General features: G+C 53.2%; 3 protein-coding genes across 3 annotated transcripts in view; all 3 read right to left on the reverse strand.

The window, feature by feature from the left end:
* Positions 1–27,472, reverse strand: part of LOC126960981 (cytochrome c1, heme protein, mitochondrial) — a 37,117-nt gene that overhangs the window by 6,072 nt on the left and 3,573 nt on the right. The window lies entirely within an intron of this gene.
* GPAA1 (glycosylphosphatidylinositol anchor attachment 1) overlaps positions 4,973–27,472 on the reverse strand; it is a 288,404-nt gene continuing 265,904 nt past the window's right edge. The window contains exons 2-13 of the mRNA XM_050800891.1: positions 8,375–8,566; positions 7,874–8,053; positions 7,677–7,788; positions 7,325–7,472; positions 7,146–7,247; positions 6,856–7,052; positions 6,577–6,773; positions 6,311–6,464; positions 6,048–6,143; positions 5,707–5,897; positions 5,445–5,615; positions 4,973–5,306 (exon numbers count right to left, since the gene is read on the reverse strand). Of these exons, the coding sequence (XP_050656848.1) occupies positions 5,063–5,306; positions 5,445–5,615; positions 5,707–5,897; positions 6,048–6,143; positions 6,311–6,464; positions 6,577–6,773; positions 6,856–7,052; positions 7,146–7,247; positions 7,325–7,472; positions 7,677–7,788; positions 7,874–8,053; positions 8,375–8,448 (1,866 nt within the window). The 5' untranslated portion in view covers positions 8,449–8,566 and the 3' untranslated portion in view covers positions 4,973–5,062. The remainder of the gene's footprint in view (positions 5,307–5,444; positions 5,616–5,706; positions 5,898–6,047; positions 6,144–6,310; positions 6,465–6,576; positions 6,774–6,855; positions 7,053–7,145; positions 7,248–7,324; positions 7,473–7,676; positions 7,789–7,873; positions 8,054–8,374; positions 8,567–27,472) is intronic.
* EXOSC4 (exosome component 4) lies at positions 11,828–13,883 on the reverse strand. The gene is made up of 3 exons (XM_050800983.1): positions 13,566–13,883; positions 12,324–12,530; positions 11,828–12,232 (listed from the first exon to the last, which is right to left on the reverse strand). Exons 1-3 carry the CDS (start codon positions 13,734–13,736, stop codon positions 11,873–11,875), a joined length of 738 nt encoding a protein of 245 aa, XP_050656940.1. The 5' UTR covers positions 13,737–13,883; the 3' UTR covers positions 11,828–11,872.

The raw sequence follows: 27,472 nt of genomic DNA on the forward strand, positions 1-27,472 counted from the left end.
AGAAAAAGAATTCTCAACAAAATTAACAAAAGATTTCTCCTCTCAAACCATGGAGGCTTGCTGGGTGAAGTGGCTAACGCCAGTAATCCCAAGCACGTTGGGAGGCCAAAGCAGGCGGATCACCTGAGGTCAGGAGTTTGAGAACAGTCTGGCTAAAATGGTGAAACAGTTGGAAGACTTATATCTCCCAATTTCAAAACTTGATTATTGTAGGTTTATAGTAAATTTTCGTACTGATAGAAGGATAGGCATATAGATCAATGGAATAGAATTGACAGTCCACAAATAAAGTCTGTGACTATACATCTATGGTCATTTGATTTTTTTAACGAGGGAACTGAGACCAATGGAGAAAGAGTCTCTCCGACAAACGGTTCTGGGACAATTGGATATTCAAATGCAAACAGGGCCGGGCATGCTGGCTGATGCCTGTAATCCCAGCACTTTGGGACACCAAGGCAGGTAGATTGCTTGTGCCCAGACCAGCCTGGGCAAAATGGCAAAACACTGTCTTAAAAAAAAAAAAAAAAAGCCAAGGGTGGTGCACACCTGTGGTCCCAGCTACTCAGGTGGGTGAGGTGGGAGCATCACCTGAGCCTGGGGAGGTCAAAGCTGCAATGAGCTGTGATCATGCCACTGCACTCCAGCCTAGGCAACAGAGTTGAGACCCTATCTCAAAACAAACAAAACGGCCAGGCATGGTGGCTCATGCCTGTAATCCCAGCACTTTGGGAGGTCGAGGCCGCTGGATCACCTGAGGTCAGGGGTTCAAAACCAGTCTGACCAACATGAAGAAACCTCGACTCCACTAAAAATACAAAATTAGCCAGGTGTGGTGGCGCATGCCTGTAATCCCAGCACTTTGGGAGGCCAAAGCGGGCAGATCACCTGAGGTCGAGAGTTCGAAACCAGACTGACCAACATGGAGAAACCCCATCTCTACTAAAAATACAAAATTAGCCGGGCGTGGTGATGCATGCCTGTAATCCCAGTTATTCGGGAGGCTGAGGCAGGAGAATCGCTTGAACCTGGGAGGCAGAGGTTGCAGTAAGCCACGATTGAGCCACTGCACTACAGTCTGGGCAACAAGAGTGAAACTCCGTCTCAAAAAACAAAACAAAACAAAAAAAACAAAAAGCCAACAATGATTTGCAAAACAAATGCCAATGAATGAAGTTGGCTCCTTTACCTCACATTTATACACCATTTACAAGAACTGAAAAATAATCAAAGATCTAAGTTTAAGACCTAAAACCAGAAAATTCTCAGAATAAAACATAGGCAGGCCAGGCGCGGTGGCTCATGCCTGTAATCCTAGCACTTTGGGAGGCCGAGGTGTGTGGATCACTAAGTAGGAGTTCGAGACCAGCCTGGCCAACATGTGAAACCCTGTCTCTACTAAAAATACAAGAATTAGCTGAGCGTGGTGTCACATGCCTACAATCCCAGCTACTCGGGAGGCTGAAGCAGGAGAATCACTTGAACCTGGCAGGTGGAGGTTGCAGTGAGCCGAGATCACACCATTGCACCCCAGCCTGGACAACAAGAGTAAAACTCTGTCTCAAAAAAAAGAATATACACCAATTGCCAATAATAACGTGAAAAGATGCTTTAGTTTCATTAATCATTAGGTAAATGCAAATTAATATGAAAATGCAATGCCACTTCACACCCACTAGGATGGCTGTAATCTACAAGATGGACACTAGCAGGGGTGGGGGTGGTGGCTCACACCTGTAATCCCAGCACTTTGGGAGTTCAAGACGGGTGGATCACCTGAGGTCGGGAGTTTGAGACCAGCCTGACCAACATGGAGAAACCCCATTTCTACTAAAAATACAAAATTAGCCGGGCATGGTGGTGCATGCCTGGAATCCCAGCTACTCAGGAGGCTGAGACAGGAGAATCGCTTGAACCTGTGAGGCGGAGGTTGTGGTGAGCCGAGATCACGTCATTGCAGTCCAGCCTGGGTGACAAGAACAAAACTCCATCTCAAAAAAAAAAAAAAAAAAAAGATGGACACTAGCAAGTGTTGGTAAGAACGTGGACACTGGAAGAAGCCAAAATATTTGTAAAAATATAAAATGATTAGTGGGGCATGGTGGTACACGCCTGTAATCCCAGCTACTCGGGAGGCTGTAGAAATTAAAAAGTTTCCTCTTCAAAAGTTCCCTTGTTAAAAAATAAATTATAAGTGTTTCTTTTAAAGACTAACTTTCTTCAAGCCACCTTGCTTTGTGCTAATAACTCTTTGTTAAGCCCTATCCTATGTAGCTGTTTGATATAGAGGGATAAAGACATTCTATGTCCTTGTATTTTAACCAAGATACTTGTGTTAAACATGCTCCCAGGCACATGGTACATTCTATGTCCTTGTACTTTAACCAAGATGTTTGTGCTGGATGTGCTCACAGGCACGTCCCGGCTTGCGCATGCTCCTTCCTTCCTTATTTGGGAGTATTATTACTTTTCTAAGTCCTTTAGTAAGCAACTTCCTCTTTTCCTCTGTTCTCCATTGCTTTTACTTATTTAAAAAAGTTTTTAAGCTGTTAGCCCATCGGGTTCAGTTTAGATTGTGAGGTCTGGCTCCAGCCAGCGGAGACAGGACAGAGTAGCAGAGACAAGCTGCCTAAGAGATAAAAATGGCTTCCCTCCTTTATTCAGGTATGTTGTCACCCTTGTTCCATCTGCAAGAAGCACCCTTTCTGCAGAAAGTAAAATTGAGTTGCTGAGAGAACTTTTTGTCCGAATGCTGATCTTTCCTTATGGTACCAGGGAACAAGCATTCTGCTTCTAAACAAACATTTCACATAGAACAGAGGCTAAGCCTGGGGAATCACTTGAACTTGGGAGGTGGAGGTTGCAGTGAGCTGAGATCTCACCATAGCACCCAGCCTGGGCTACAGTGAGACTCTGTCCAAAAAAAAAAAAAAAAAAAAATCAGGGAGGGAGAAACATGGAGGCTGAGCCCATATCATTACTGAAAAATCAGAACAGAAATCCTGCCTTCCTAACAAAGCCGCTCCCATGGCTCCCTTTCAACGCTCGCATAGGCAGGGAGGATTCTGCACAAACCACTCAGAACACAAGCGAGGTATCCTTTAGCTCTTCCCCCCACGTATGTATTTTCATGATTTGTGCTTTAAGTGACTGCCAAAGTCCTGTTAAAAAAACAATTGAGGCTGCCAGGTATGGTGGCTCATGCCTATAATCCCAGTACTTTGGGAGGCCTAGGTGGGTGGATCATCTGAGGTCAGGAGTTTGAGACCAGCCTGGACAACATGGTGAAACCCCATCTCTACTAAAAATACAGTATTAGCCAGGCGTGGTGGTGCGCCTCTGTAATCCCACTACTTGGGAGGCTGAGGCAGGAGAATTGCTAGAACCAGGGAGGTAGACATTGCAGTGAGCCGAGATTGTACCACTGTACTCCAGCCTGGGCTACAGTGCAAGACTCCATCTCAAAAACAACACAATTGAGGTCAAAGCCCAGCTAAAATGCCTGGAGGGTGACTTTGTATCAGATGTCATCTTACAAAGAGAACAGGAGACCACAACAGAGATTTCTTCTTGGAAAATAGGAGACTGACAGATGAATCTCCCTTGCTGATTTAGCAGACGAGGCCCCTGTGATGCCCACCTAGGAGGTGTTCCTAGGGCTACTGAGAGGCGGGTGAAACCAGCCAGGCTTGGGCGGGAACTGCAGGCATCCACCCAACCTCAGAGGTATTCGCTGGAGAAAGTGACTAGAGGCTCCAACCTCTGGGACAGGGGGCTGAAGACAGGCAAGTTAATCATGAGGCTACCAGTGTGGTTCCTGATACCCCCCATCCCCGAGCCTCAAACAATGCTGGACACAGAGAACATAAGGCCACCCAGCAGGCGTGCGCTTCCTCTACAGAAAGTCTAGAAACTGCCTAGGTGGTCACCCTGGGAGCCCTCTGCCTGTTCCGCAACTGTGGAGCCCCATGAATAGACTAAACCCCAACACCAGGGGCCTCATGTCAAGGGGAACCTCCCGCAGGAAGACATGCCCCAGTGAAGAGGCAGTGGCCTAGAGTGGGGCACAGGGAGGGCACTCTCCTCGGGACCTCCCAGACAACAGGCCATTTGGGGACATTGTACTGAAAGGACCCAGGCCCTCAGTTGATTCTAAGATGCTGTGGCTTCTGCAGCCAGCACGGCTGATTCCCAAGGCCCGTGCATGGTTGTGTGTGACTGTGGCACCTTTGCCTTCCTGTGACCAGAGGGCTCTCTAGTCGCAGCACCAAGGTCTCTGACATGGCCCTGGCATCACCAGAAGGCCACAGGTTTTTCCTTTCTTTCAGAACAGACGGTGGTCTTCCCAGTTCCTCTCAGAGTCCTGGTACGACAGCCTACTTCTCTCCTTGCTGGCCCATCAGTGCCCTCTCCCGTGGGGCTCTTGTCCCCATGCCCCACCTGCTCCACTGTGTTGCCTGCCCGGCCCCTCGTGGGCATCTCACCTGGGCTGACTCAACTCCGAGGAAGCCAGGCCGGGTGCTCCTCCCTGCTCCATCCCAATCCCACACCAAGGCGCTGGCCTTCCCTGGGCCCCTGCCATGCCTCCTCTGCAGGGCTCCAGCTCCAGCCTCTTAGTCCTAGCAGTAAAGATGGTGTCAGGTGGTTTCTGGGTGCCTCAGCTCCTGTCAGGCCCTCAAACCATGGCCATGGTGTATTCTCCTTCCCAGCACCACTCCTGGCACAGTACCACACAGCAATGCACACAGCCCTCCGAGCCTGCATGGCACCCTCCAGGGCTGAGAGTGCACCTGAGGCTCACCTCCCAGGGCTGATGCAGCAGCAGAGCCCTAGCTGGCAGGAATGCTAACCAGTAAGTGGACTACAGCAGCCCTTGCCAGGGAGGAGGTGAGGGAATGCCAAACCCTGCAGGCAGAGGCTTCTCGCCCCCATGCCCTGGGGCCCTACATGGACAGGGGGCCAGGAGCTCAAATAGCTGCTGAAACAGACACTCGTTTATTTCCCCGGAAGGAGGCAGCATGGGGTTCTTGGGGAGTCTCTGTCCAGCTCAGACAGGCAGATCTCACTTCCAGAAGAGCACATTCCAGAAAAGTAGCCAGCAGGGGTAGAGGCCCAGAGACAGCAGTGGGAAGAGCAGGGCACCGTAGGTGTGGTGCTCCAGCACACCCTGGGCCAGCGCTGCCAGGAAGAGCTGCCAGCCCTCGGCCAGTGACAGTGGCGCCTCCTGAAGCTCCCGCCACAGGAACAGGCTGCCAAGGAGCGTGGCTGCTGGGCTTGTCAGCACCAGCAGGGCAGCATAGAGAGTCCTGGGTGGAGAAGCAACATCAGGGTAGGCTCCATGGTGGGGGCATGGACACCAAGTTGGGGGAAAGGGCTACTGAATGAGGGTACGGTCTGTGATGAGGGCACAGGCGTTGGGGGAAGTGGGGCTGATCCATACATACCGGGGCCCATGAGGCTTGGCAAGCGCAGCGGCGGGCACCATGGTGGTGGCCAGCAGGAAGCCCAGTGAGAAGTTGGTGAGCGCGATGCAGCCCAGCTGCAGTGCTAGGTAGATCAGGGCTACCAGCTTCAGTGCCATCCAGCCCCTGTCTGGGGCCTGTGTGCTTACCACCCTGCAAGACAAAGGGCTCAGAGACAACCCACAGACTGTCTGCATGTCCAGGGGACCTCTAACCGCACCCCCCAGCCAGCCCAGCCTCTCACCGGTGTGTGTTGTGGGGCAGGGCCAGGCCAGCCACATAAATCGCCAGCAGCGTCAGCACCACAGCCTCAGCCTCTGCCACTGGGAAGTGCTGGGTGGCCACGTGTTGGCCCAGCACTGGCAGGACATAGAGGGCCAGTCCCATGGCCTGCGAGATCAGCAGAGGTGCCACGAGCGAGGCCAGCCCCACACCCTGCAGGGTACACAGGCTCTTGGAGATGGGCCCTGGGGCCAGGGGATCCCCAAAGACCACCACCATCCCACCAGCTGAGGCTAAGTTGCAACACTAAACACCAGTCAGACCCTGGAAGCCCACTCCAACAACAGAAGGGGATGCCATCACCTGTGATGGGCGAAGGGGGACACTGGGGCCAGGGGCCCCCCCGGGCTCCTCAAGGCCCACTTCGGCCTCATGCAGCTGCATCCACAGTTCCAGAGCGTAGCCCAATCAAGGACCCCAACAAGAGGTGTAATGGGATCTGCTCAGAGGGGGACCCAGGGCTTACCCCTGTACCCCACCCCCCATCAGAATGGAACACTCTCCCCAGCCTAGAATTGAGGAGACTGGAGGCTGGTCACAAGTAGATGGCAAGGGGCAGAGGATATCTTGAGACCAAGGACCAGGAGCAAGAAGCCGGCAGCGGGCATGTAGAGGCCGATGGAGACGAAGCGGGAGAGGGCGGGGAGCAAGTAGAGGAAGAAGGACTGGTGTAGGCGCTCCAGGAGGTGGTTGAGCTTGCGGAACATGCCCTCCAAAGCCCTGTCAGGTGTGGGGCAGGTTCATGGCTGGCCACAGCCACCAGGCCATCCCCCACTCCGCCCCAGCTGGACATCATCCTGGGCATGGAAAGGGGGGACCAGAGACTACTTACTTGCCCACTGCCACCAGGTCATACTTGTACTGGCGGAAGCTATTGATGCCCCGCAGGGTTAGGGCCTCCACACGGTAGCGCAGGAAGAGGCCATGGGAGCCGTGGGGGCGGCCGGAGGCCTGCCGCAGAACCATGAGCAGCAGTGTCTGCAGGCCCTGCAGCGGTCCATCCAATGACGTCCAGTCCTGAGGCTGCAGCTTTAGAGGTGCAGGACAGGATGAGACAGGCCCTCCCACAGACCCTGTGCCCTTCAGCCCTCAGGCAGGCAGGCAGCCCCACCTTGCCCTGAAGCGTGCACAACAGGCCCCCTTTCTGGCAGAAGGTCTGGAAGAGATTGAGCAGGTCAAGGTTGGGCAGCTGCCCGTTGAGCCCCTCCACAGCCACATCGAGGCTGGTGACCACATCACTGCTCAGCTCCAGCGCCACGGCCGCCTGAATGGCCCCAGCTCGGCCCTGCAGGGGTGACGACTGCATGCCTGTAGGAGCAAGTGAATGAATGCTGATGGGGGATCTGGTGAGGGCAGTGAACCTGAGAGGCAGACCAAAGCATGCAGGACAAGAGAACCTACCAGTGACATTGACATCGTGGTAGGCTTCAAGCCAAGCCTCAGTGCCCAGAAGGTCATGTTCTGTTACCAGGAAGATGATATCTTTGGCCCAGTAAATCTGCCCTGGAGGCCAGAAGCAGGATCAGCAAGGTCTGGGGCACTGACCAAACCCCTCCATGGCCAGCAACCCTGAGCCTCACCCCGGAAGTGGGCAGCCAGTGCCAGCAGCAGCCCCACAGCCTGGCTGTTGGTAGAGTCTGAGCCACAGGGCACGGTGAGCACAAGCGACTCCGTGCTGGCAGCACGAGGGGCCCGCAGGATGCCGTATACGTTGGTGCCTGACACCATCTGTATGCAGTATGGGGGGGGGGACCTCAGTGTAACTGTGGTAGGGCGCTGAAGCCCCCCCTTTTCTAGCCCTCCAATGCCCACCAGGGATTTCCCCTCCCACTGAGCTTCCTGGCCCCATGACACCCGCCAAGGTGATACCCAGCCCAGACCCCTCCCTCCAAGGTGCTTTCTGGGCCCAGGCACACCCCACTCCCCCAGTACATAGCGCTCGTGGGTCTCATCTGGGAAGGGCAGTTTCCGGGAGAAACTCTGCGTGTAGACCTCCAGCCCTACTGACCGCATCGTCCGTTCAAGCCAGGCCACTGGTAGAGCCCTGCAAACACGAAGGGAGCCTATGAGCAAAGCTCCCCGGCCTTAGCCACCACTGCTCGCCCCATACGCCCTGCTCTGCCGCTCACCCCGACTTCTTGCGGTGGGCAGCGAAGTCCCGTGCAAAAGCCCGGGCACGGTCTCCGCCCGCAAACTGCTCCTCCACCATGGTGGAGCCCATGGCGTTCTCCGACATGTAAGTGCGCTGGGTCAGCGGCGGGAAAACCAGCGCCAAGAACCAGGCGATGCCCGCCACGTAGCTCAGCACGCTGTGAGAGAGGACGGAGGGGCACCGGAACGTCAGCGGGTCCTGAGACGCCGACCCGAGGCCACAGCCTCCGCACCCGGGGTCGATCGCGCGGGTCTGAGACCTAAACCCGGAGTCCTGGCATCGGGACGCCGGACCGGAGGGCTGAGCCTGGGCCTGATACCCTCAGTGCTTCCAGAGGGCAGCAGCGGAAGGGCGCGAGCAGCCGGAGGGGAGCGAGCAGCCGGAGCGGCCCCGGCCCTCGATGGGCACCGCGCAAGGGCCGCCGCCAGCGCGAGTTCCAGGGCTTTCGGGTCCCCGCCTCCCCGGGCCCTGTTCTCACCACAGCGGCGCGTTGAGGCGCAGCACGAGGCGGGCGAGCGCGCGCCGGCGAACGGGGTCCGACAGGAGGCCCATGGCGGGGCAGGGCGGCGCGGCGACGGACCCTCTGCCGTCTCCGGACCCTCTGCCGCCTCCAACTACCGCCGCGGTGCCCGCAGGCTTCTCCTGTCAGACCCGTGGACCGCGCTCGCCCGCACTTCCGGTCCCAGCGGCGCCCGCGACGGCGCGCATGTCCGGAGCACAGGACACGCCCCCAACACCCCGTACTGCCGGCGGCGCGCAAGCCCAGACCGCGGCTGGCTGCAGGGTGGGCGGTGCTGGTGAAGCCGGAAGGACGCGAGCGGGTTGGGGAGTCCGCTAGGCGCTGACCCCAGGAGAGTCGGACCCGCAGTGCACCGCCCCGGAGTGAGGCAGGTAGCCCTACAGTCGGAGGAGAGCAGAGAAGATGCCCGACAGCAGGCCGAGCTGGTCGGGGCAGCGAGATATCGCCCACTGGAAGGCCCGCAGGAGTCAGAGGTGATGAGCCGGGCAGTATCGCGGGAAACCCACCCCCGATATTCGACGTGGGTCCTTTTCTATTTTCCCTAAGTGGGGCTGGTCTGAGAAATAAAGGGAAAGAGTACAAAAGAGAGAAGTTTTAAAGCTGGGTGTCCGGGGGAGACATCACATGTCGGCAGGTTCCGTGATGCCCCCCAGCCATAAAACCAGCAAGTTTTTATTAGCAATTTTCAAAAGGGAGGGAGTGTACGAATAGGGTGTGGGTCACAGAGATCACATGCTTCAAGGGCGACAAAAGATCACAAAGCAGAAGGCCATGGCGAAACTAGAATCACTAATGAATTTCCATGTCCGGCTGTGCACGCATTGTCAGGGTTCAAGAGCAGAGAACCCGTCTGACTAGAATTCGCCAGGCTGGAACTTCCTAATCCTAGCAAGCCTGGGGGCGCTGCAGGAGACTAGGGCACTTCATCCCCATCTACATCTGCATAAGGCAGACACCCCCAGAGCGGCCATTTCAGAGTCCTCCCCTAGGAATGCATTCTTTTCCCCCAGGGCTGTTAATTATTAATATTCCTTACTGGGGAAAGAATTCAGCGATACTTCTCTTACCCGTTTTCAGTAACAAGAGAAATATGGCTCTGTCCTGCCTGGCCCACAGGCAGCCAGACTTTAAGGTTATCTCCCTTGTTCCCCAAGATCGCTGTTACCCTGTTCTTTTTTCAAGGTGCCCAGATTTCATATTGTTTAAACACACATGCATTAAACGAACAATCTGTGCAGTTAACGCAATCATCACAGGGTCATGAGCTGATATACATCCTCAGCTTATGAAGATGATGGGATTAAGAGATTAAAGACAGGCATAGGAAATCACAAGAGTATTGATTGGGGAAGTGATAAATGTCCATGAAATCTTTTTTTTTTTTTTGAGACGGAGTCTCACTCTGTCGCCCAGGCTGGAGTGCAGTGGCGCAATCTCAGCTCACTGCAAGCTCCGCCTCCCGGGTTTACGCCATTCTCCTGCCTCAGCCTCCCGAGTAGCTGGGACTACAGGCACCCGCCACCTCGCCCGGCTAGTTTTTGTATTTTTTTTAAGTAGAGACGGGGTTTCACCGTGTTAGCCAGGATGGTCTCGATCTCCTGACCTCGTGATCCACCCGTCTTGGTCTCCCAAAGTGCTGGGATTACAGGCTTGAGCCACTGCGCCTGGCCGTCCATGAAATCTTTACAATTTATGTTCTGTCATGGCTTTAGCGGGTACCTCTGTTCGGGGTCCCTGACTTCCCACAACAGGGCAGGTGGGTGGAAAGCCGGCGGCGGTCAGAGAATGGATGCCAAGCGATACTGTCAATGACTCAGGACGTCCCAGTGGAGTCACAGCATGAGCCCAGCACCAAGGTTTTCTGAGTCAGATGACCGCAGAGATGCTGATAGCACTACTGGCCAAAATGGGCTTCACTAGAGCTGGGGTGTGTGCAGGATAAAGTAGGGGAGCATACTGTCCCTGTCCAGGCCAAGAGATCCTTGGAATATTAGGGGAGCAGCAGCCCCAGGGTCCACACTGCAGGAGCTGGTAGTCAGGGCTCCGGCAGGTCTGTGGGCCAGAGGTGAATGAAGGGGTAGTTTGCTCAAGAAGAGGATGCACTTTGGGAAGGTGAGGTGGGAGGATCCTTTGAGACCAGCCTGGACAACAAAATGAGACCCAGTCTCTACACACAAAAAAATTCTTTTTAAATTAGCCAGGTAGGTGGGACATGCCTGTAGTCTTAGTTCAGGAGGCCAAAGTGGGAGGATCACTTGAGCCTAGGAGATTGAGACTGCAGTGAGCCGTGATCACACCACTGCACTCCAGCCTGAGCACAGAGCAAGACTATGTCTCAACAAATAAATAGTGGTGGGCAGAGAGAAGGGTCAAAACTGAAGACTCCATGTGAGAACAATTTTTTTTTTTTTTTTTTTTTTTTTGAGACAGAGTCTTGCTGTCATCCAGGCTGGAGTGCAGTGGTGCTATCTTGGCTAACTGTGACCTTCATCTCTGGTTCAAGTGATTCTCCTGCCCCAGCCTCCCTAGTAGCTAGGACTACAAGTACCTGCCACCACACTAATTTTTGTATTAGTAGAGATGGGGTTTCATCATGTTGGCCAGGCTGGTCTCGAACTCCTGACCTCAAGTGATCCATGAGAACAGGTAATTTTTGTACTTTTATTTTTTTTAGATGGAGTCTTGCTCTGTCGCCCAGGCTGCAGTGCAGTGGCACGATCTCGGCTCACTGCAACCTCCGCCTCCCCGGTTCAAGAGATTCTCCTGCCTCAGCCTCCTGAGTAACTCAGATTACAGGCATGTGCCACCACCCCCAGCTAATTTTGTATTTTTCGTAGAGACGGGGTTTCACCATGTTGGCCAGGATGGTCTCAAATTCCTGACCTGAAGCAATCCGCCTGCCTCAGCCTCTCAAAGTTCTGGGATTACAGGTGTGAGCCACCATGCCTGGCTGTTGTATTTTTTAGAGCCCAAGGTAAGCAGCAGGAAAAGCCCAAGGGGCTCCAGGCCATAGTCCAGAGGCCATGGGACATGGCCCCCACATCTCTAGATTGGGTACTCAGAGCCAGCTGAGTTCTCCCTCAGCCCTTTGCTCAGGGCCCCGGATGTGCCAGAGTAAGGGTAACAGATTCCTCAGTCCAATGACCTGGCTCATCTTGCCAGGCCCTGCCTCCTGCTCAGCTGCCTTGAGTCCTTACTGGGACATGTTGCTTTTTCCACCCAGGACCTCCCCCACAGCAACCCCCTAATCCACTGTTCTCTTCAGGGTTTGAATTAGGCTACACAGAGATAGGCAGTTCATGTGTGGGCGAGGGGCCCTGGTCATCCCCAGGAGCCAGCACCAGACCAGGCTCTGCCAGGCTTCACATGGCTCTGAAGTGCTGTTGGGTGATTAACGTACAGTGAGGGTTGTGTGGGCAGAGGAGGGTTTTATTCTGGACATGGGTGGCTGGGTGGTCAGTCCCCCAGCAAGATAGAGGCCTCACGCACATGCTGCCTGACCACTCTGTCCAAGAGGGTGTGCACATCTCGAGCAGCCTGGGCAGCAGCCTCCAACACCCGCTCCAGGTGGTCCTCGTGCAGCCGGGCATCCATCTCAAGCAGCGCAATCTGTCCTGAGGCTGGCAGCAGGGCCAGGGCCAGCTGGGGGCCACCAGCTGCTTCCTCCACATGGCTGAGGTCCGCCAGGGCTGTGCCGTCCACAAAGCCAGCTGAGCACGCACACACAAAGTCTCTCATGGGTATCCCAGCATCCAGCACTGCCAGTGTGGCTGCATTCACACAAGCTGCATAGGTCCCACCATCTGCCTGTAGCACCTGCAGGGACCCCAGGGTGTGAGTCTATCAGACTCTCTCCCCAACCCCATCACACCCACCCCTCCCTGGATTGACGCTGCAGCCGGCTCACCTGCACATAGATATCAATCTGGGAACGTGGGTGCAGCTGTGTGAGGATGGCTGCCTCGAAAGTCTGGCGGAGCTGCAGGCCCATCTCACAGGACTTCCGGTCCCCATGTGGCCGTCGCTTGCGCTCACCTGTGCTGAAGGTCGCTGAACTATACTGACAGTTCACTAGGGCCCTGTCCGGCAGGGCTCGAGCCCGGGAACCCCGGATCTGGAAGAGGACGGACACATGAGCCAGGCCCACTCCTTCCAGCTCACACGCCACTGTCCTCTGTGGGTCTGCCTCTCCCTCCACTTTCAATGCCTCAGCAAGGGGCAACTACATTACCTCCAAAACAAAGCCTCCTGTTTTGCACTCTCTGTCTTGCATGTGTTGCCCTCTGGCATCTTTTAATTGGCTTCCTTGTGCCCATCCTTGCCCCATTCCCTGCCAACCCAAGTTTACAAACATCAAGGCTGATTCTGTCTCACCTTCACACTCAAATCCTAATTACCTTACAAAGGTTTCACATTACATATGAAATAAAATCCCAAATCATTTCCCTGGTCTACAAAACCCTAATTCCTCACCTCCCCGGGAACTCTCAACCTTATTTAGAGTTATCCCCTCTTTCCCCACCAGCAGTCTTTCTGTTATGCATAAGTGCCTTGCTTGTTTTCACCACCGTGGTCTTCGCCCTCCTGGTTCCCTCCGCCTGGAAAGCAGAGCTCCTACCCTCATGCGCTAAACAAACACTTTCAATACCTTCACTGGCCAGGCACAGTTACAGCGCTGGAAACGCAGCAATGAAACCAGAGAGTTTTATGTAGTTTCTGTCCTTAGGAAGCTTATGTTCTAGCGAGGAAACAGGGGAAAATGCTTAAGCAAAATAGGCATTTGAGATTGTAGATGCACAAAAGACAAGGGTTTATTGTAGGGAGAGAAGTACCGCGTGGATAAAGCCGTCTGGGAAGGAGTGACGTCGGAGTAGAGCTGAGAGGAGAGGGAGCGAGTGGGGGAGTGCCTGGCACGTTGAAGAGCCGCAAAGAGGAGGGAGAGCGCAGGCACAGAGACCGATGAGAAAGGCAGGACCACCGCGCAGCACACTAAAGACTTGCGTTTACTCCGAGTGAGATGCAGTGCTGAGCATCGGCTGTGTAGACTGAGGCGCGCCGGCCGCACCTCTCAAGTCCCCGAACCTGTGCTCAGCCCGGCTGCCCCGCAGATCCCGCGGTCACGCGATTCCCATCCCGCACGCCCACTCGCCTCGTGCGGGCCGTAGACCACCGCCAGCGCCTTGGTGTTGCCCTGCTCGATGTAGGCCGAGCCGTCAGCCTGCGCGAACACGCCCATCCGAGCCTGGATCTTGCGCAGCTCCCCGGCGCGCCGACCGTCCACCCGGTAGCCCTGGTCCGACAAGAGCTCCAGCCCCGCCATGCTGCCCGGCCGCCAGCTCCGCTCTCTGCCTAGTTCTCTGATTCGCGGGAGAACTACAGCGCCCTGCGGCTCCGACCTCCCCGAATCTACGGTTTCCGGCGGTCCGCTATCACTTCCGGTTCCGGGGAGCTACAGCTCCCCGCGGTCCCGACCTCCCTGGATCTACGGTTTCCGGCGGTCCGCTGTCACTTCCGGTCCCGGGGAACTGGAGTTCCTGGCGGCACCGACCTCCCTGGATCTACGGTTTCTGGCGGTTCGGCTTCACTTCTGTCTCCGGGGAACTGCGGTGGCGCTGTCGGGGAAGCAGCGGTTGAGCCCGCAGCCGTTCCCGGAGCTGTGCCACGGGTGCCAGGAGGTGGGCGCCCGCCGAAGGAGAAATTCCCGTCACGCCCTCGGGACCAGTGGTGCCTACATTCAGCCCTTCCCTGCGCCCCAAGTGTGGAAGTGGAAGGATGAACCCAGTGGGTTGCGACACTGACAGGAGAAGGCATTGAGCGGTCCTAGAAAAGTGACCAGGCTGGTGTCCCAGGATGGTCCACACCTGGCACCTCTCCAGTCCTCTCATGCCCTCCCTTTACACCGAGCTTCCACACTGCAGTCGAGTGGGCCTCCCTTTTCCTTTTGAGGTTGCAGATTTCCTCATCTTTTCCAGAGAGGGGTTGTGTGTCTGTTTATCTCTTGCCACTTAACCTCAGCGGCTTCAAATAGCAATCATTCTATTATTATGTCCTGCAGTCTTGGGTTATCTAGGCTCAGCTAGGTAGTTTGCACGTAGGTTCTCTCCTACAGTTGCTGCCAGATGGTGGCTGGGGCTGGAGCCATCCTAAAGCTTTCTCTTTCACATCTTTGGTGGCTGATGCTGGTGGCTGGCCAGGACCTCATCTGTGCCTGTCAGGCAGCACACCTACCTGTGGCTTCTCCATGCTTCCTTGCAATATGGCAGCCGGGTTCCAAGGGTAGCCTTCCAGGACAATGAGATGGACAACATGTGCATGATATTTTTAGAACCTAGCCTCAGAAGTCACATAGTGTCCCTCCTGCCAGACTCTGTGGGTCAAGGCAGTCAGACACATCTACCCAGGCTTAAGGGATGGGGACAGGGACCCCACCCTTCAGTGGGAGGAGTGTCAATATTAGACTGTAGGAACAGCAGGTGGGCTGGGGAAATGCAGTCTGCTGCAGGGGCCCAAGTTCAGCATCCCCTTAGAGGTGGTTATGCTCTCCTGAAAGACTGAGAGGCATGAGAATGAGTGAGCAAGCCACAGCCCTGCTGCTGCAGCTGGTATGAGGCCATGATAGGCCACTATCCTCTGCCACTGGCCACCACCGATTCCCCACCCTTGGCTCTGCAGCCAGACACTACGTACTGTGGAGCAGCCCAGGCCCTTCTCCCCTTGCAGTCTGAGCTCTTCCTGTCCCTGTTCTTACTGGGTCATTTTGTTTGTTTGTTTTGTTTTTTTGAGATGGAGTCTCACTCTGTCACCCAGGCTGGAGTGCTGTGGCACAGTATCAGCGCATTGCTCCCTCCACCTCCTGGGTCCAAGTGATTCTTGTATCTCAGCCTCCCAAGTAGCTGGGAAGCTGGGATTACAGGCACCTGCCACTATGCCTGGGGAAGGTTTTCGGTTTTTTTTTTTTTTTTTTGGAGACGGAGTCTCACTGTCACCCATGCTGGAGTGCAGAGGCACGATCTCAGCTCACTGCAACCTCCAGCTCCTGGGTTCAAGCGATTCTCCTACCTCAGCCTCCCAAGTAGCTGGGATTACAGGCATGCGCCACCATGCCCTGCTGACTTTTTTTTTGTAGTTTTAGTAGAGATGGGGTTTCACCATGTTGACCAGGCTGGTCTTGAACTCCTGACCTCAGGTGATCCACCTGCCTCGGCCTCCTGCCACTGCACCTGGCCATTACTGGGTCGTTGTTTCGACTGTCCACTGACAGTCCTTGCCACATGCAGGAAGACTAGACATCCAGGGAGCTCTGTGGACTGCCCACCCTAGTTGTGTAGCAGTGACCATAGCAACTCAGGAAAATGAGGACGATGTTGGTATTCAGCCTAAGTAGCCCAAAGTAGGCCAGTGATAGCTGCTACTTCAAGATCAGTGGAACCTTTGCTGTGTTCCCTGGTGGAAGTATTCGCCTTCAGGAACTAGGCCTCCAACGTGGCAGCATTCCAGGTTTAGGATTATGGGGCCACTGCTACCTCACACTTTTGGTTCTCTGATCCTCGTACTCCAGCTTTAGGGTACACACATGGGTCGATTCAAATTTTGGAGGCCTAAAGCTTATACAAATTCAGGGGCCGTGAGGAGTATCCTCAAGATCCCTCCGGAATAATCAATTTGCTAGAAGGACTCACTATAGACTCACGGCTAAGATTATTACACAGAGAAGATAATAAGTCTGAATCAGCAAAGAGAAAAGGTGCATGGGATGAATTCCACAGGAAATCAGGCGTGAGCTGGCCAAGTGCTCTCCTGGTGGACTCCACAGGAAGAAGCTGGAGCTGTGTGTGTGAAATGCTGTCTGCCAGGGAAGCTTCTTAGACACTCAGCACCCTGGGGTTTTATGGAGGGAAGGTTACATACACAGTCTGTGCCAAGCATGTGCCCAAATTCCAGACCCCCAGAAGCAACACAGGCGTTCAGCATGAGCCATGTTTGTACAAACAGTCTAGGCACAGTGAGACACGCTTTCCAGAGAATGAAGGGAACCATCCCAAAACCCAAATTCCCAGACACCAACTCTTCAAGCTTGCCTGTGAAGAAGAGCTTCTCAGGCCTGCCGTTAACTCGTCTACGCAGTCTTCTTTTGAAACATAAGACAAAATTATATATCCAAAACTAAGTGAATAGTGAGAAAAGAAGCCCCAACACAAACATTTTAAAAGTTGACAAATACTACAAACATTACAAAATGCAGAAAACCTACAGGTTTCCCCTACATTTCTTTGATGCATTCTCTGATGCTCTGTTAAGATGACACTTTTTTTTTTTTTTTTTTTTTTTTTTGAGACGGAGTCTTGCTCTGTTCCCCAGGCTGGAGTGCAGTGGCACGATCTCGGCTCACTGCAAGCTCCGCCTCCGGGGTTCACACCATTCTCCTGCCTCAGCCTCCCGAGTAGCTGGGACTATAGGCACCCTTCACCACGCCTGGCTAATTTTTTTTTTTTTTTTTTTTTTTTTTTTTTTTTTTGAGACGGAGTCTCGCTCTGTCACCCAGGCTGGAGTGCAGTGGCCGGATCTCAGCTCACTGCAAGCTCCGCCTCCCGGGTTTACGCCATTCTCCGGCCTCAGCCTCCCGAGTAGCTGGGACTACAGGCGCCCGCCACCTCGCCCGGCTAGTTTTTTTGTATTTCTTAATAGAGACGGGGTTTCACCGTGTTAGCCAGGATGGTCTCGATCTCCTGACCTCGTGATCCGCCCGTCTCGGCCTCCCAAAGTGCTGGGATTACAGGCTTGAGCCACCGCGCCCGGCCAATTTTTTTTTATTTTATTTTTAGTAGAGACGGGGTTTCACCGTGTTAGCCAGGGTGGTCTCAATCTCCTGACCTCATGATCTGCCCGCCTCGGCCTCCCAAAGTGCTGGGATTACAGGCTTGAGCCACCATGCCCGGACGACAACACTTTTTATAATGTAACCTCCTATATGTAGAAAGAAGGTGGCAGATGCGGTGACTCGCGCCTGTAATCCCAACACTTTTGGGAGGCAGAGGCAGGTGGATCCCTTCAGTCTAGGAGTTCAAGATCAGCCTGGACAACATGGCAAAACCCCATCTCTACAAAAAATACAAAAAATTAGCTGGACATGGTGGTGCATACCTGTGGTCCCAGCTACTTGGGAGGCTGAGGTGGGAGGATCACTTCAGCTGGGGAGGTCAAGGCTGCAGTAAGCTGTGGTCCTACCACTGCACTCCAGCCTGGGCAACAGAATGAGATGCTGTCAAAACAAAAAACAAATAAACAAAAACCAAGAAAGAAAATGATTTAGTTTCTCCTCTCACATGTTTGATCAAAATTTAATTTTATTACTTATAGTTAAGTTGCTTTCAGGTAAAAGCTCCTTTGGGTAATATGTACATTTTTAGAATTGTCATTAAATTTGAGGAAATCGCTTATCAAATTTTTTCCACATGTGAGCCATAACATTTCAGGTGTTGGCTGGGTGAGGTGGCTCATGCCTGTAATCCCAACACTCTGGGAAACTGAGGCAGGAGGATCGCTTGAGGCCAGGTGTCCGAGACCAGCCTGGGCAGCATAGTGATACACTATCTCTACAAAAAAAAAAAAATTAAAAATTAGCTGGGCATGGTGGCACGCGCCTGTAGTTCCAGCTACTTGAAAGACTGAGACAGGAGGTTGGCCTGAGCCGAGGGAGTTCAAAGCTGCTGTGAGCTATGATCGCTCCACTGCACTCCTGCCCATACCACAGAGTGAGGCTCTGTCTCAAAAAACAAACAAAAAAACCCAGAACCCTCCCCCCAAATAAAAATGAATTTGAGTTTGGGTTTTCTTGCTTGTGACTACTCTTAGATCCTCTTTGAGTTGACACTTGGCCAGTGTCATCAGCTTGTTGTGTTAACAGGAGCCGAGGGAGATGGGTGTTTCTGGAAGCCATTTCTACACCAGAATGACTAGCGACAGCATAACTGTATCAGGAAGTGACTGTTCCCACCAAGCCCAAGCAAAACGTACCCTCAACTCAGCCTCCCAGGAGCTGGACCCCACAACGCCCCCTCCAGCTCTGTGCAGCAGGGGAGGGGGTAACTGATGGCAGGTTGCAGGGGGAAGAGACAGTTTTAGCTGGTTGTGGTTAAAATATCTCACTTTTACAAATTTTATGAAATATATGACTTGACTCTGTAAATAGTTTGCTGGGGCCCAAGCTGGGAAGGGGCTGTGGGACTGAGGATCCTGGAACGGATTCCCGAGATTCCTAGTGAACCTGTTTCTCGAGCTCCAACTCCTTAGGGCAGCACAGGCGCATCCCAGCAGAAGTGCCCCGCCCTGGAATAGGCTGACATCCAGCTGGCAGCGGGGCAGGGCCTTCAGCAGACTGTGCCACTATTCTGTTGGGCCGAGAAGGGTTTGAGAGACCAGTGAGTCCCAGGGATGTGAGCTCATTGCCACACGGTAGGCACTAAGGTGGGTTGTTAGGATTTTTTTTTTTTTGAGATACAGTCTCACTCTGTCGCCCAGGCTAGAGTGCAACGGCGCGAACTGGGATCACTGCAACCTCCGCCTCCTGTTTTCAAGCGATTCTCATGTCTCAGCCTCCTGAGTATCTGGGATTACGGGCACACGCCACCGTGCCTGGCTAATTTTTGTATTTTTAGTAGAGACAGGATTTCACCATGTGGACCAGGCTGGCCTCAAACTCCTGACCTAGTGATCTGCCTGCCTTGGCCTCCCAAAGTGGTAGGATTACAGGCGTGAGCCACTGCAGTGGGCCGGTCGTTAGTATTTAGCATGGTCCAGTGGGAGGTAAGCTTGGGATAGAGGTGGAGGAGCTACAGGCAGGAAGAGCAAAGTTGGTTCAGAGTAGGTGTCGGTTCTGGGAAGAACAAATCGCTGCTCCTCCAGGGGAGGGGCCTGAGGTCTTTGTTGTTGTTGTTGTTTTTTGAGACCCAGTCTCATTCTGTTGCTCACGCTGGAGTTCAGTGGCGCGATCTCAACTCACTGCAACCTTCACCTCCTGGGTTCAACCGATTCTCCTGCCTCAGCTTCCCAAGTAGCTGGGATTACAGGTGCACACCACCATGCCTGGCTAATTTTTGTATTTTTTAGTAGAGATGGGGTTTCACCATGCAGGCCAAGCTGGTCTCCTGACCTCAGGTGACCCGCCTGCCTCGGCCTCCCAAAGTGCTGGGATTACAGGCATGACCCACCGCGTCCGGCCCAAATTTATTTTATTTTTTAATTTTTTTGAGACAACATCTCACTCTGTTGCCCAGGCTGGAGTGCAGTGGCTCGATCTTGGCTCTCTGCAGCCTCGACCTCCTGGGCTTAAGAAATCCTCCCACCTCAGCCTCCCTGGTAGCTGGGATTACAGGTGCCTGCCGCCACCCCCAGATACTTTTTTTGTGTTTTTTTGCAGAGATGGGATCTCGTTATGTTGCCCAGGCTGGCCCTGAACCTCTAGGCTCAAGTGATCCTCCCGCCTTGGCCTCCTAAAGTGCTGGGATCGCAGGCATGAGCCACTGCACCCAACCAATATGTACAATATGTATGCATCAATAAAAAATATAAAGAATCCCACTATTCTCTTTCTTTGTCTCATCATTTTTGTAGAAAATTGGACACTTTAGGCTGGGTGAGGTGGCTCATGCCTGTAATCCCAACACTTTAGGAGGCTGAGGCGGGAGGTCAGGAGTTCGAGACCAGCCTGGTCAACATGGTGAAATCCTGTCTCTACTGAAAATACAAAAAATTAGCCACGTGTGGTGGCACGCACCTGTAATCCTAGGCGCGTGCCTGTGATCCCAGCTACTTGGGAGGCTGAGGCAGAAGAAGCACTGGAACCCAGGAGGCGGAGGTTGCACAGTGAGCCAAGATCGTGCCACTGCACTCCAGCCTGGGAGACAGAGCGAGACGCCTTCTCAAAAAAAACAAAAAAAAAAAGAAAAGAAAAAAAACTGGATACTTTAGAGCGTATATCACATCAACTCTGGGTTAGGATTGGCCAATGGCCCTTGTGATTTTGCTCCTGGTTTTTCATGTTGTTTAGTGGCTCACCTGGGCCAGTTCCATGTGTCTGTTTCTCCCACAGTGTGTACCTTCTAATATTTCTGCTCAGCTCCCCGCTCCTCCTTATTTTTAAGAACTTCTGGCTTCCTAGAAATCACACCTGGGTCAGCCTAGTTTAGCGCTCACCACCAATTGGTCAAAGGTTGTGTTGAACCTCCCCAAGCCAACGAGGCTCCTGTAGGTCCCCCAGTTTCTCTGAAAAAAAATTTTTTTTTCGAGACGGAATTTTGCTGCTGTTGCCCAGGCTGGAGCGCAATGGCGCGACCTCAGCTCGCTGCACCTTCTGCCTCCCAGGTTCAAAGGATTCTCCTGCCTCAGCCTCCCGAGTAGCTGAGATTGCAGGCATGCGCCATGCCCAGCTAATTTTTTGTATTTTTTTTTTTTTTGAGACGGAGTCTCGCTCTGTCGCCCAGGCTGGAGTGCAGTGGCCGGATCTCAGCTCACTGCAAGCTCCGCCTCCCGGGTTTACGCTATTCTCCTGCCTCAATCTCCCAAGTAGCTGGGACTACAGGCGCCGCCACCTCGCCTGGCTAGCTTTCTGTATTTTTTTTTTTTTAGTAGAGACGGGGTTTCACCGTGTTAGCCAGGATGGTCTCGATCTCCTGACCTCGTGATCCGCCCGTCTCGGCCTCCCAAAGTGCTGGGATTACAGGCTTGAGCCACCGCACCCGGCCCATGTTTTGTATTTTTAATAGAGAGGTGGTTTCACCATTTTGGTCAGGCTGATCTTGAACTCCTGACCTCAGGTGATCCACCCGCCTCAACCTCCCAAAGTGCTGAGATTACAGGCATGAGCTACACACCCAGTCCCAATTTTTTTTTTTTTTTGAGGTGGAGTCTCACTCTGTTGCCCAGGCTGGAGTGCAGTAGTGTGATCTTGGCTCACTGCAACCTCCACCTCCTGGGTTCAAGCAATTCTCCTGCCTCAGCCTCCCAAGTAGCTGGGATTACAGGCACCCACCACCATACCTGGCTCAATTTTTCATTTTTAGTACAGACAGGGTTTCTCCATGTTGACCAGGCTGGTCTTGAACTCCTGACCTCAAGTGATCCACCCACCTCAGCCTCCCAAAGTGCTAAGATTATAGGCGTGAGTCACTGCGCCCAACCTTCTCCCAATTTCTTTCTGTGTCCTGACCAAAAAATCAGAGGTCCTTGACCATTTTGTGACTCATCAGCCACAGGTTTTTTCCAGCAGGTTTGAACCCACACTGGGACCTTGAACATTCCCAGGCACTAATAAAGGTATCTGGGTTTACAAGAAAGAAACTGGCCTGGCCCTGAGCCAAATGCTTTAAATCCACACAGAAACTCCATACCCCGGCCCCCTTGCTGCGGGTACACCCGGGCAGAACACCCCTTTTCTCTCGCTGTCTGTTTGAAGGACTGCTGCCGCTCTCTGTCCCTGAGTTCCCCTCATTAATGCTCTGGACTAGTCACCCTGGCGTTTAGTGCTTCTTCCTTTGGAATCCCAGTAGGCTCCATCTTGTGACAGTTCGGGGCACTCCCTTGGGGGAACTCCCATGCTGCTGCGTTTGGGGTGACTCCAGCCTGGGGTTCGGTGGGATGAAGCAGCTCCGTCCTTTGCTGATGGATGTGTATGTGGTTGGAAAGTTTTCCAGTCTGCTCTGCATTCAGCAAGTGTGATGGGCTAAATAACGACCTGAAGATACTCAGGTCCGAATCACTGAAGCCTAAGAATGTACCTCATTTGGCACAAAAGACTTTGCAGATGTGATGAAGTGAAGGAGCCTGAGATGGGGAGGTGATCCTGGGTGACCCAGGTGGGTCCCTATAGGAGGGAAATGGAGGGAGATTTGACTACAGGAGAAGAGAAGGCTGTGGGATCGCCTGGATAGAGATCAGAGTGATGCGGCTGCAAGCCAAGGAGTGCCGGCTGACACCAGGAGCTGGAAGAGGCAAGGTACATGCTTTCCTCTGGAACTTCAGAAGGAACCATTCGTGTAAAAGCCTTGATTTGAGCCCTATAAGACTCATCTTGGACTTTCGGTCTCCAGGACTGTAAGCTAGTAAGTTTCTGTTGTTTTAAATCTGCAAGTTTGTGGTGATTTGTGAGGGCAGCAATAGACAGCCAGCACGCCCAACCACTCAGCCTGGGTGCAGCCTGGCACCCAGGTGCAGCGGCTTCTGGACACCCAGGGGTGAATGCAGTATCTGCAGGGTCCTTTCTTTGTCGTCTCTGTCCCTGGTTTTCAGCTGCACTCCAGGCCGGCCTGCCATTTCATTTGCTGCTGTCAGCTTTTTCCTACTTGCTTTGCACTGAGCTTCCCACAGCCTGCCATGCACCTTAGGCACGATTTTCCCACACTGTGCTTCCTAAGGAAGGCGGCCCCATGCAGCTACCAGCCCTGCCACTGCCTCTCACTGGGGCAGCATCTGTGGAGCTGGGGTAGGGCGTGGTGGCCTCTGCTTCTCCCAGAGTGAGACCCCTGTGCTGCGGCAGGTGTTGGGGGACGGGAGGCCTCGTCTTCTCTGCGTGTCCCTCCCTGTGTGGTGCCTCTGCCTTGCAGCCGGGAGCCGGGAGGAAGGAACCCTTGTTCTCAGCTGCACCTCCTGGAGTAGAGCTTTTATGACAGGGAGCCAGGGATCAGCGGGGAGCAGGCTGAGCTCAAGCCCCACAGAGTCCCCCTGTTCTGACCAAGGCTTAGTAGATCTTCTTGAATAAATGCTTCTTGCTTTGCTGTATGTCCCTTGGTCAGTTTCCAAGGCGAGAGGGCTGCACAGCCCGCTGGGCGTCCTGCCCTGTGTGGGGTCCCAGGTGGAGGCCTGGAGCACACAGAGTGTCTCTTCCCCACCCTCTTCCTGCACAGGCCAGTCAGATTCCAGAGCATGAGAACTGGACTTGCCTCCCAAGGGCCAGGGCAGCGTGTCCATCTAAAGTGGCAGCATGGTGGTGGTGTCAACTGAAGAATGGCGAGGTTCATACATTTGGAAAGGAGAGCTTTATTTCTCATAAAGGGTTGCAGCCTGCAGGGCGGCCATTCTGACCAGCAGGGAAGTATAACCTCCAGTGAGAAGTCAAAAACAGACACTTCATGGGAGGGGCAAGGGGAACAGGAATTTATGCTGAAGGGAGTGGCCAAATATACATATTCAATGAGCTGTAAGAGGAGTCATGAATATTTATGAAAGGGGAGCACACAAACGCACAATTGAGCTTCACACCTCCCCATGGGACTCATGTTCAAAAAATGGTGGCATTATCATGATCTGAGGGTGGAGTTTTCAGGTTTCCAGCGTCAAATGGTGCAGCAGAGGACACGAAACCCCTCCCTGTGCTTCCTCCATAGCCACAGAGCCACTCCATGGCCAGTGGTCTCTATCAGGAAGGAATGCAGGCTGGCAGATCGTTTCGGCAGGTTGAACCTCCGCCGCCCAGGTTCAAGCGATTCTCCTGCCTCAGCCTCCCAAGTAGCTGGGATCACAGGCATCTGCCACCACGCCCGGATAATTTATGTATTTAGTAGAGATGGGGTTTCACCACGTTAGTCAGGCTAGTCTCAAACTCCTGACCTCAGGTGATCCATCCACCTCAGCCTCCCAAAGTGCTGGGATTATGGTGTGCGCCACCGCACCCGGCCAGCACATTTTCTCTCTTTGTTCATCTGGAACTGTCTTTATTTCACTTTCATTTTCAAAAGTGGTTTTCCTAAATACAGGATTCTTGCTCGACAGTGTTTTTCTGACTATGAGTACGCCGTCCTATTGTCTTCTGGTCTCTGCCGCTGCTTCTGAGGAGTCAGGTGTTAATCTTATTTAGGGTTCTCTTATATGTGATGAATCATTTTTTTATCTTGTTACTTTCAAAACTTTATCTTTGTCTTTGCTTTCCGGTATTTTTACCACGATATGTGAGCTCCCGGAACCTGCCCACATTCCTTGCCATGAGACTCCTCCAGCAGTGGAGACTCTGCCCTGGGTGGAATCTCTTTCATGCTTTGAGTTTTTTCCACTGGAAAGAGACCTGTCCTTTGAAAGGATCACCTGATTCGGTTAGGCTCACCCAAGACCATCTCCTTTATCCGCCAGCAGTGTCAAGCGACATAACCTAATCATGGCAGTAAAGTCCATCTTATTCACAGTCCTGGGGATGATGCAGGGCACGTACAGCAGGAAATCCTGGAAACCTTCTGATAATTCTGCCTATCACGCTCTACCCTCTGGCTTTCAGAGTGTGTGAGTTGAAAGTTGACACTCTGAGCCTCTCATTTTTTTTTTTTTTTTTTTTTTTTTGAGACAGAGTCTCACTGTTGTTGCGGAGGCTGGAGTGCAGTGATGCGATCTTGGCTCACCACAACCTCCGCTTCCCAGGTTCAAGCAATTCTTCTGCCTCAGCCTTCCGAGTAACTGGGATTACAGGCATGCACCCCCACGCCCAGCTAATTTTGTATTTTTAATAGAGACAGGGTTTCTCCTTGTTGGTCAGGCTGGTCTCAAACTCCCAACCACAGGTGATCCACCCGCCTCAGCTTCCCAAAGTGCTGGGATTACAGGCATGAGCCACCACGCCCAGCCAAGCCTCTCATTCTTTTGGGGTAGAATCTCTCCAACTATCAGAAATACTCTACTCGGGGCTGGGCTTGGTGGCTCACACTTGTAATCCCAGCACTTTGGGAGGCCGAGGTGGGTGGATCACCTGAGGTCATGAGTTTGAAAACAGCCTGGCCGAAAGGGTGAAACCTTGTCTCTACTAAAAATACAAAAAAATTAGCCAGGCGTGGTGGTACACACCTGTAGTCCTAGCTACTTGGGAGGCTGAGGCAGGAGAATTGCTCGAACCCGGGAGTCGGAGGTTGCAGTGAGCCGAGATGGCGCCACTGCACTCCAGCCTGGGTGACAGAGTGAGACTCTGTCTCAAAAAAAAAAAAAAGAAAAAAAAAGAAAAACTCTACTTTGGCCAGGTGTGGTGACTCACACCTGTAATTCCAGCACTTTGGGAGAACAAGGCAGGAGGATAACTTGAGGCCAGGAGTTTAAGGCCAGCCTGGGCAACATAGTGAGACCCCGGGCTGGGCACAGTGGCTCATGCCTGTAATCTCAGCACTTTGGGAGGCTGAGGTGGAGGGATCACGAAGTCAGGAGATTGAGACCATCCTGGCTAACACGGTGAAATCCTGTCTCTACTAAAAATACAAAAAAAAAAAACTAGCTGGGTTTGATGGCGGGTGCCTGTAGTCCCAGCTACTCCGGAGGCTGAGGCAGGAGAATGGCGTGAACCCGGGAGGCGGAGCTTGCGTGAGCTGAGATCGCGCCACTGCCCTCCAGTCCGGGAGACAGAGCAAGAGTCCGTGTCAAAATAAACAAACAAACAAACAAACATAGTGAGACCCTGTTTCTACCAAACAAACAAACAAATAAACCTAGCCAGGCATGGTGGTGCATGCATCTGTGGTTCCAGCTACTTAGGAGGCTGAGGTGGGAGGATGACTTGACCCTGGGAGGTCAAGGCTTCAATGAGCTATGGTTGCACCACTGCACTCCAGCCTGAGTGACAGAGTGAGACCCTATCTCAAAAAAAAAAAAAAAAAAAAAGTAAATAAAATAAAAAAAGAAAAATACTCTACTCCATTTTTTTTCTTAATTATAGGAATTATTTTATTTTATTTTATTTGAGACAGAGTCTCGTTCTGTTGCACAGGCTGGAGTGCAGTGGCGTGATCTCAGCTTACTGCAACCTCTGCCTCCCGGGTTCAAGCGATTCTCCTGCCTCAGCCTCCCAAGTAGCTGGGATTACAGGTGCCGCCATCACACCTGGCTAATTTTTGTATTCTTTTAGTAGAGACAGGGTTTCACCATGTTGGCCAGGTTGGTCTCGAACTCCTGACCTCAGGTGATCTGCCCGCCTCAGCTTCCCTAAGTGCCAGGATTACAGGTGTGAGCCAACACGCCTGGCCAATAATTACTTAAATTGTCATGATTTCTGTTGGGATTCAGTACAGTTGCCCCCAGTCTCCTGGAGTAGTAGTCTCAGGGGTGCTGCCCCCACTCGCAACGGTGAGGGGCCCTGCGATGGCTTCACTCAAGGAGCCACAGGGAAGGGAGCATGAGAATCCCAGGAGAGTCTACAAATCAGCAAGTGGAAACTAGACCCATCAAACAAGCAAAAGAGAAAAATGATGTAAACTACGTAATAATCATAACATAAGAAAAAGCCAGAAAACCAAAGTAACCGTGCAGAGGTGTCCCTTTAAAGACAGATTGGATAGAAGAAGAAAGTCCTTCATATGATCTAAAATGCAAGCCTACTGTCACCATTGAGGGTGGCTCCCCTGTCCCTGGGGAGGTCTGTCTTTAGGTCCTGGTCCTCAGCCTCTGGTGGGCTACCTGCCCCATCCCCTTCCTTGAGGTTATGGCCCAGATGTGGTGCCTCCTCCAGGGCACCTGCCTGCTTGCTGCGACCTCCATGTGACAATACCAGGGCCCTCTCCCCCCAGAAACAGGCCCAGCCTCCCTTGTGGCAGCTCCAGCACTGCCTGGTGCATCCCTTTGCCTTCAGCCCCCTCCTATGCTCTCCTAGTGTGTTCTCAGCTGGCTCTGCCCCTGTAGCCCTGACCTGCCCTGGTTGCTGCTGTCCAGCTCCTGCTGTTGCTGGGCCCCATCCTGCAGGGCAGCCACACACCCACCTTTCTCGATCCCTTCAGATGCTGTGCCAACCGTGACTGCCCAGATACCATACCCAGTTGCCTTGACCCATGTCCTGGCATGGCCAGGCCTGCAGGCTGTGACTGGTGGCCAGTGGGCAGTCAGATGGGTGAGTGCAGAGGCTTGAATCCCATATCCCTTCTCCCACAACACACTTGGGCTTGGCTGGCCCAAAAAAGCGTCCATCTTCTAGGAGGAGGATTCCTGGAGGGAGCCAGAGACTTGGGACAGTTCTGGGCACCCACTGGTCATTTGGCCCGTAGGGGACCGGAGGTCAGAGGTCAGGCCAACCCTGCCACGGGGGTGATCGGAACTGCTGGGTCCTGA

This window comes from Macaca thibetana, chromosome 8 (genome assembly GCF_024542745.1).
Source record: "Macaca thibetana thibetana isolate TM-01 chromosome 8, ASM2454274v1, whole genome shotgun sequence".
Taxonomy (NCBI): domain Eukaryota; kingdom Metazoa; phylum Chordata; class Mammalia; order Primates; family Cercopithecidae; genus Macaca; species Macaca thibetana.

Coding starts and splice junctions, on each gene's coding strand:
- EXOSC4 (XM_050800983.1), bottom strand. CDS start 13,736: ATGGCGGGGCTGGAGCTCTTGTCGGACCAGGGCTACCGGGTGGACGGT. Junction 12,531..13,565: donor TGGTCTACGGCCCGCACGAG/GCGAGTGGGCGT, acceptor GTCCTCTTCCAG/ATCCGGGGTTCCCGGGCTCG. Junction 12,233..12,323: donor AGATTGATATCTATGTGCAG/GTGAGCCGGCTG, acceptor GGGTCCCTGCAG/GTGCTACAGGCAGATGGTGG.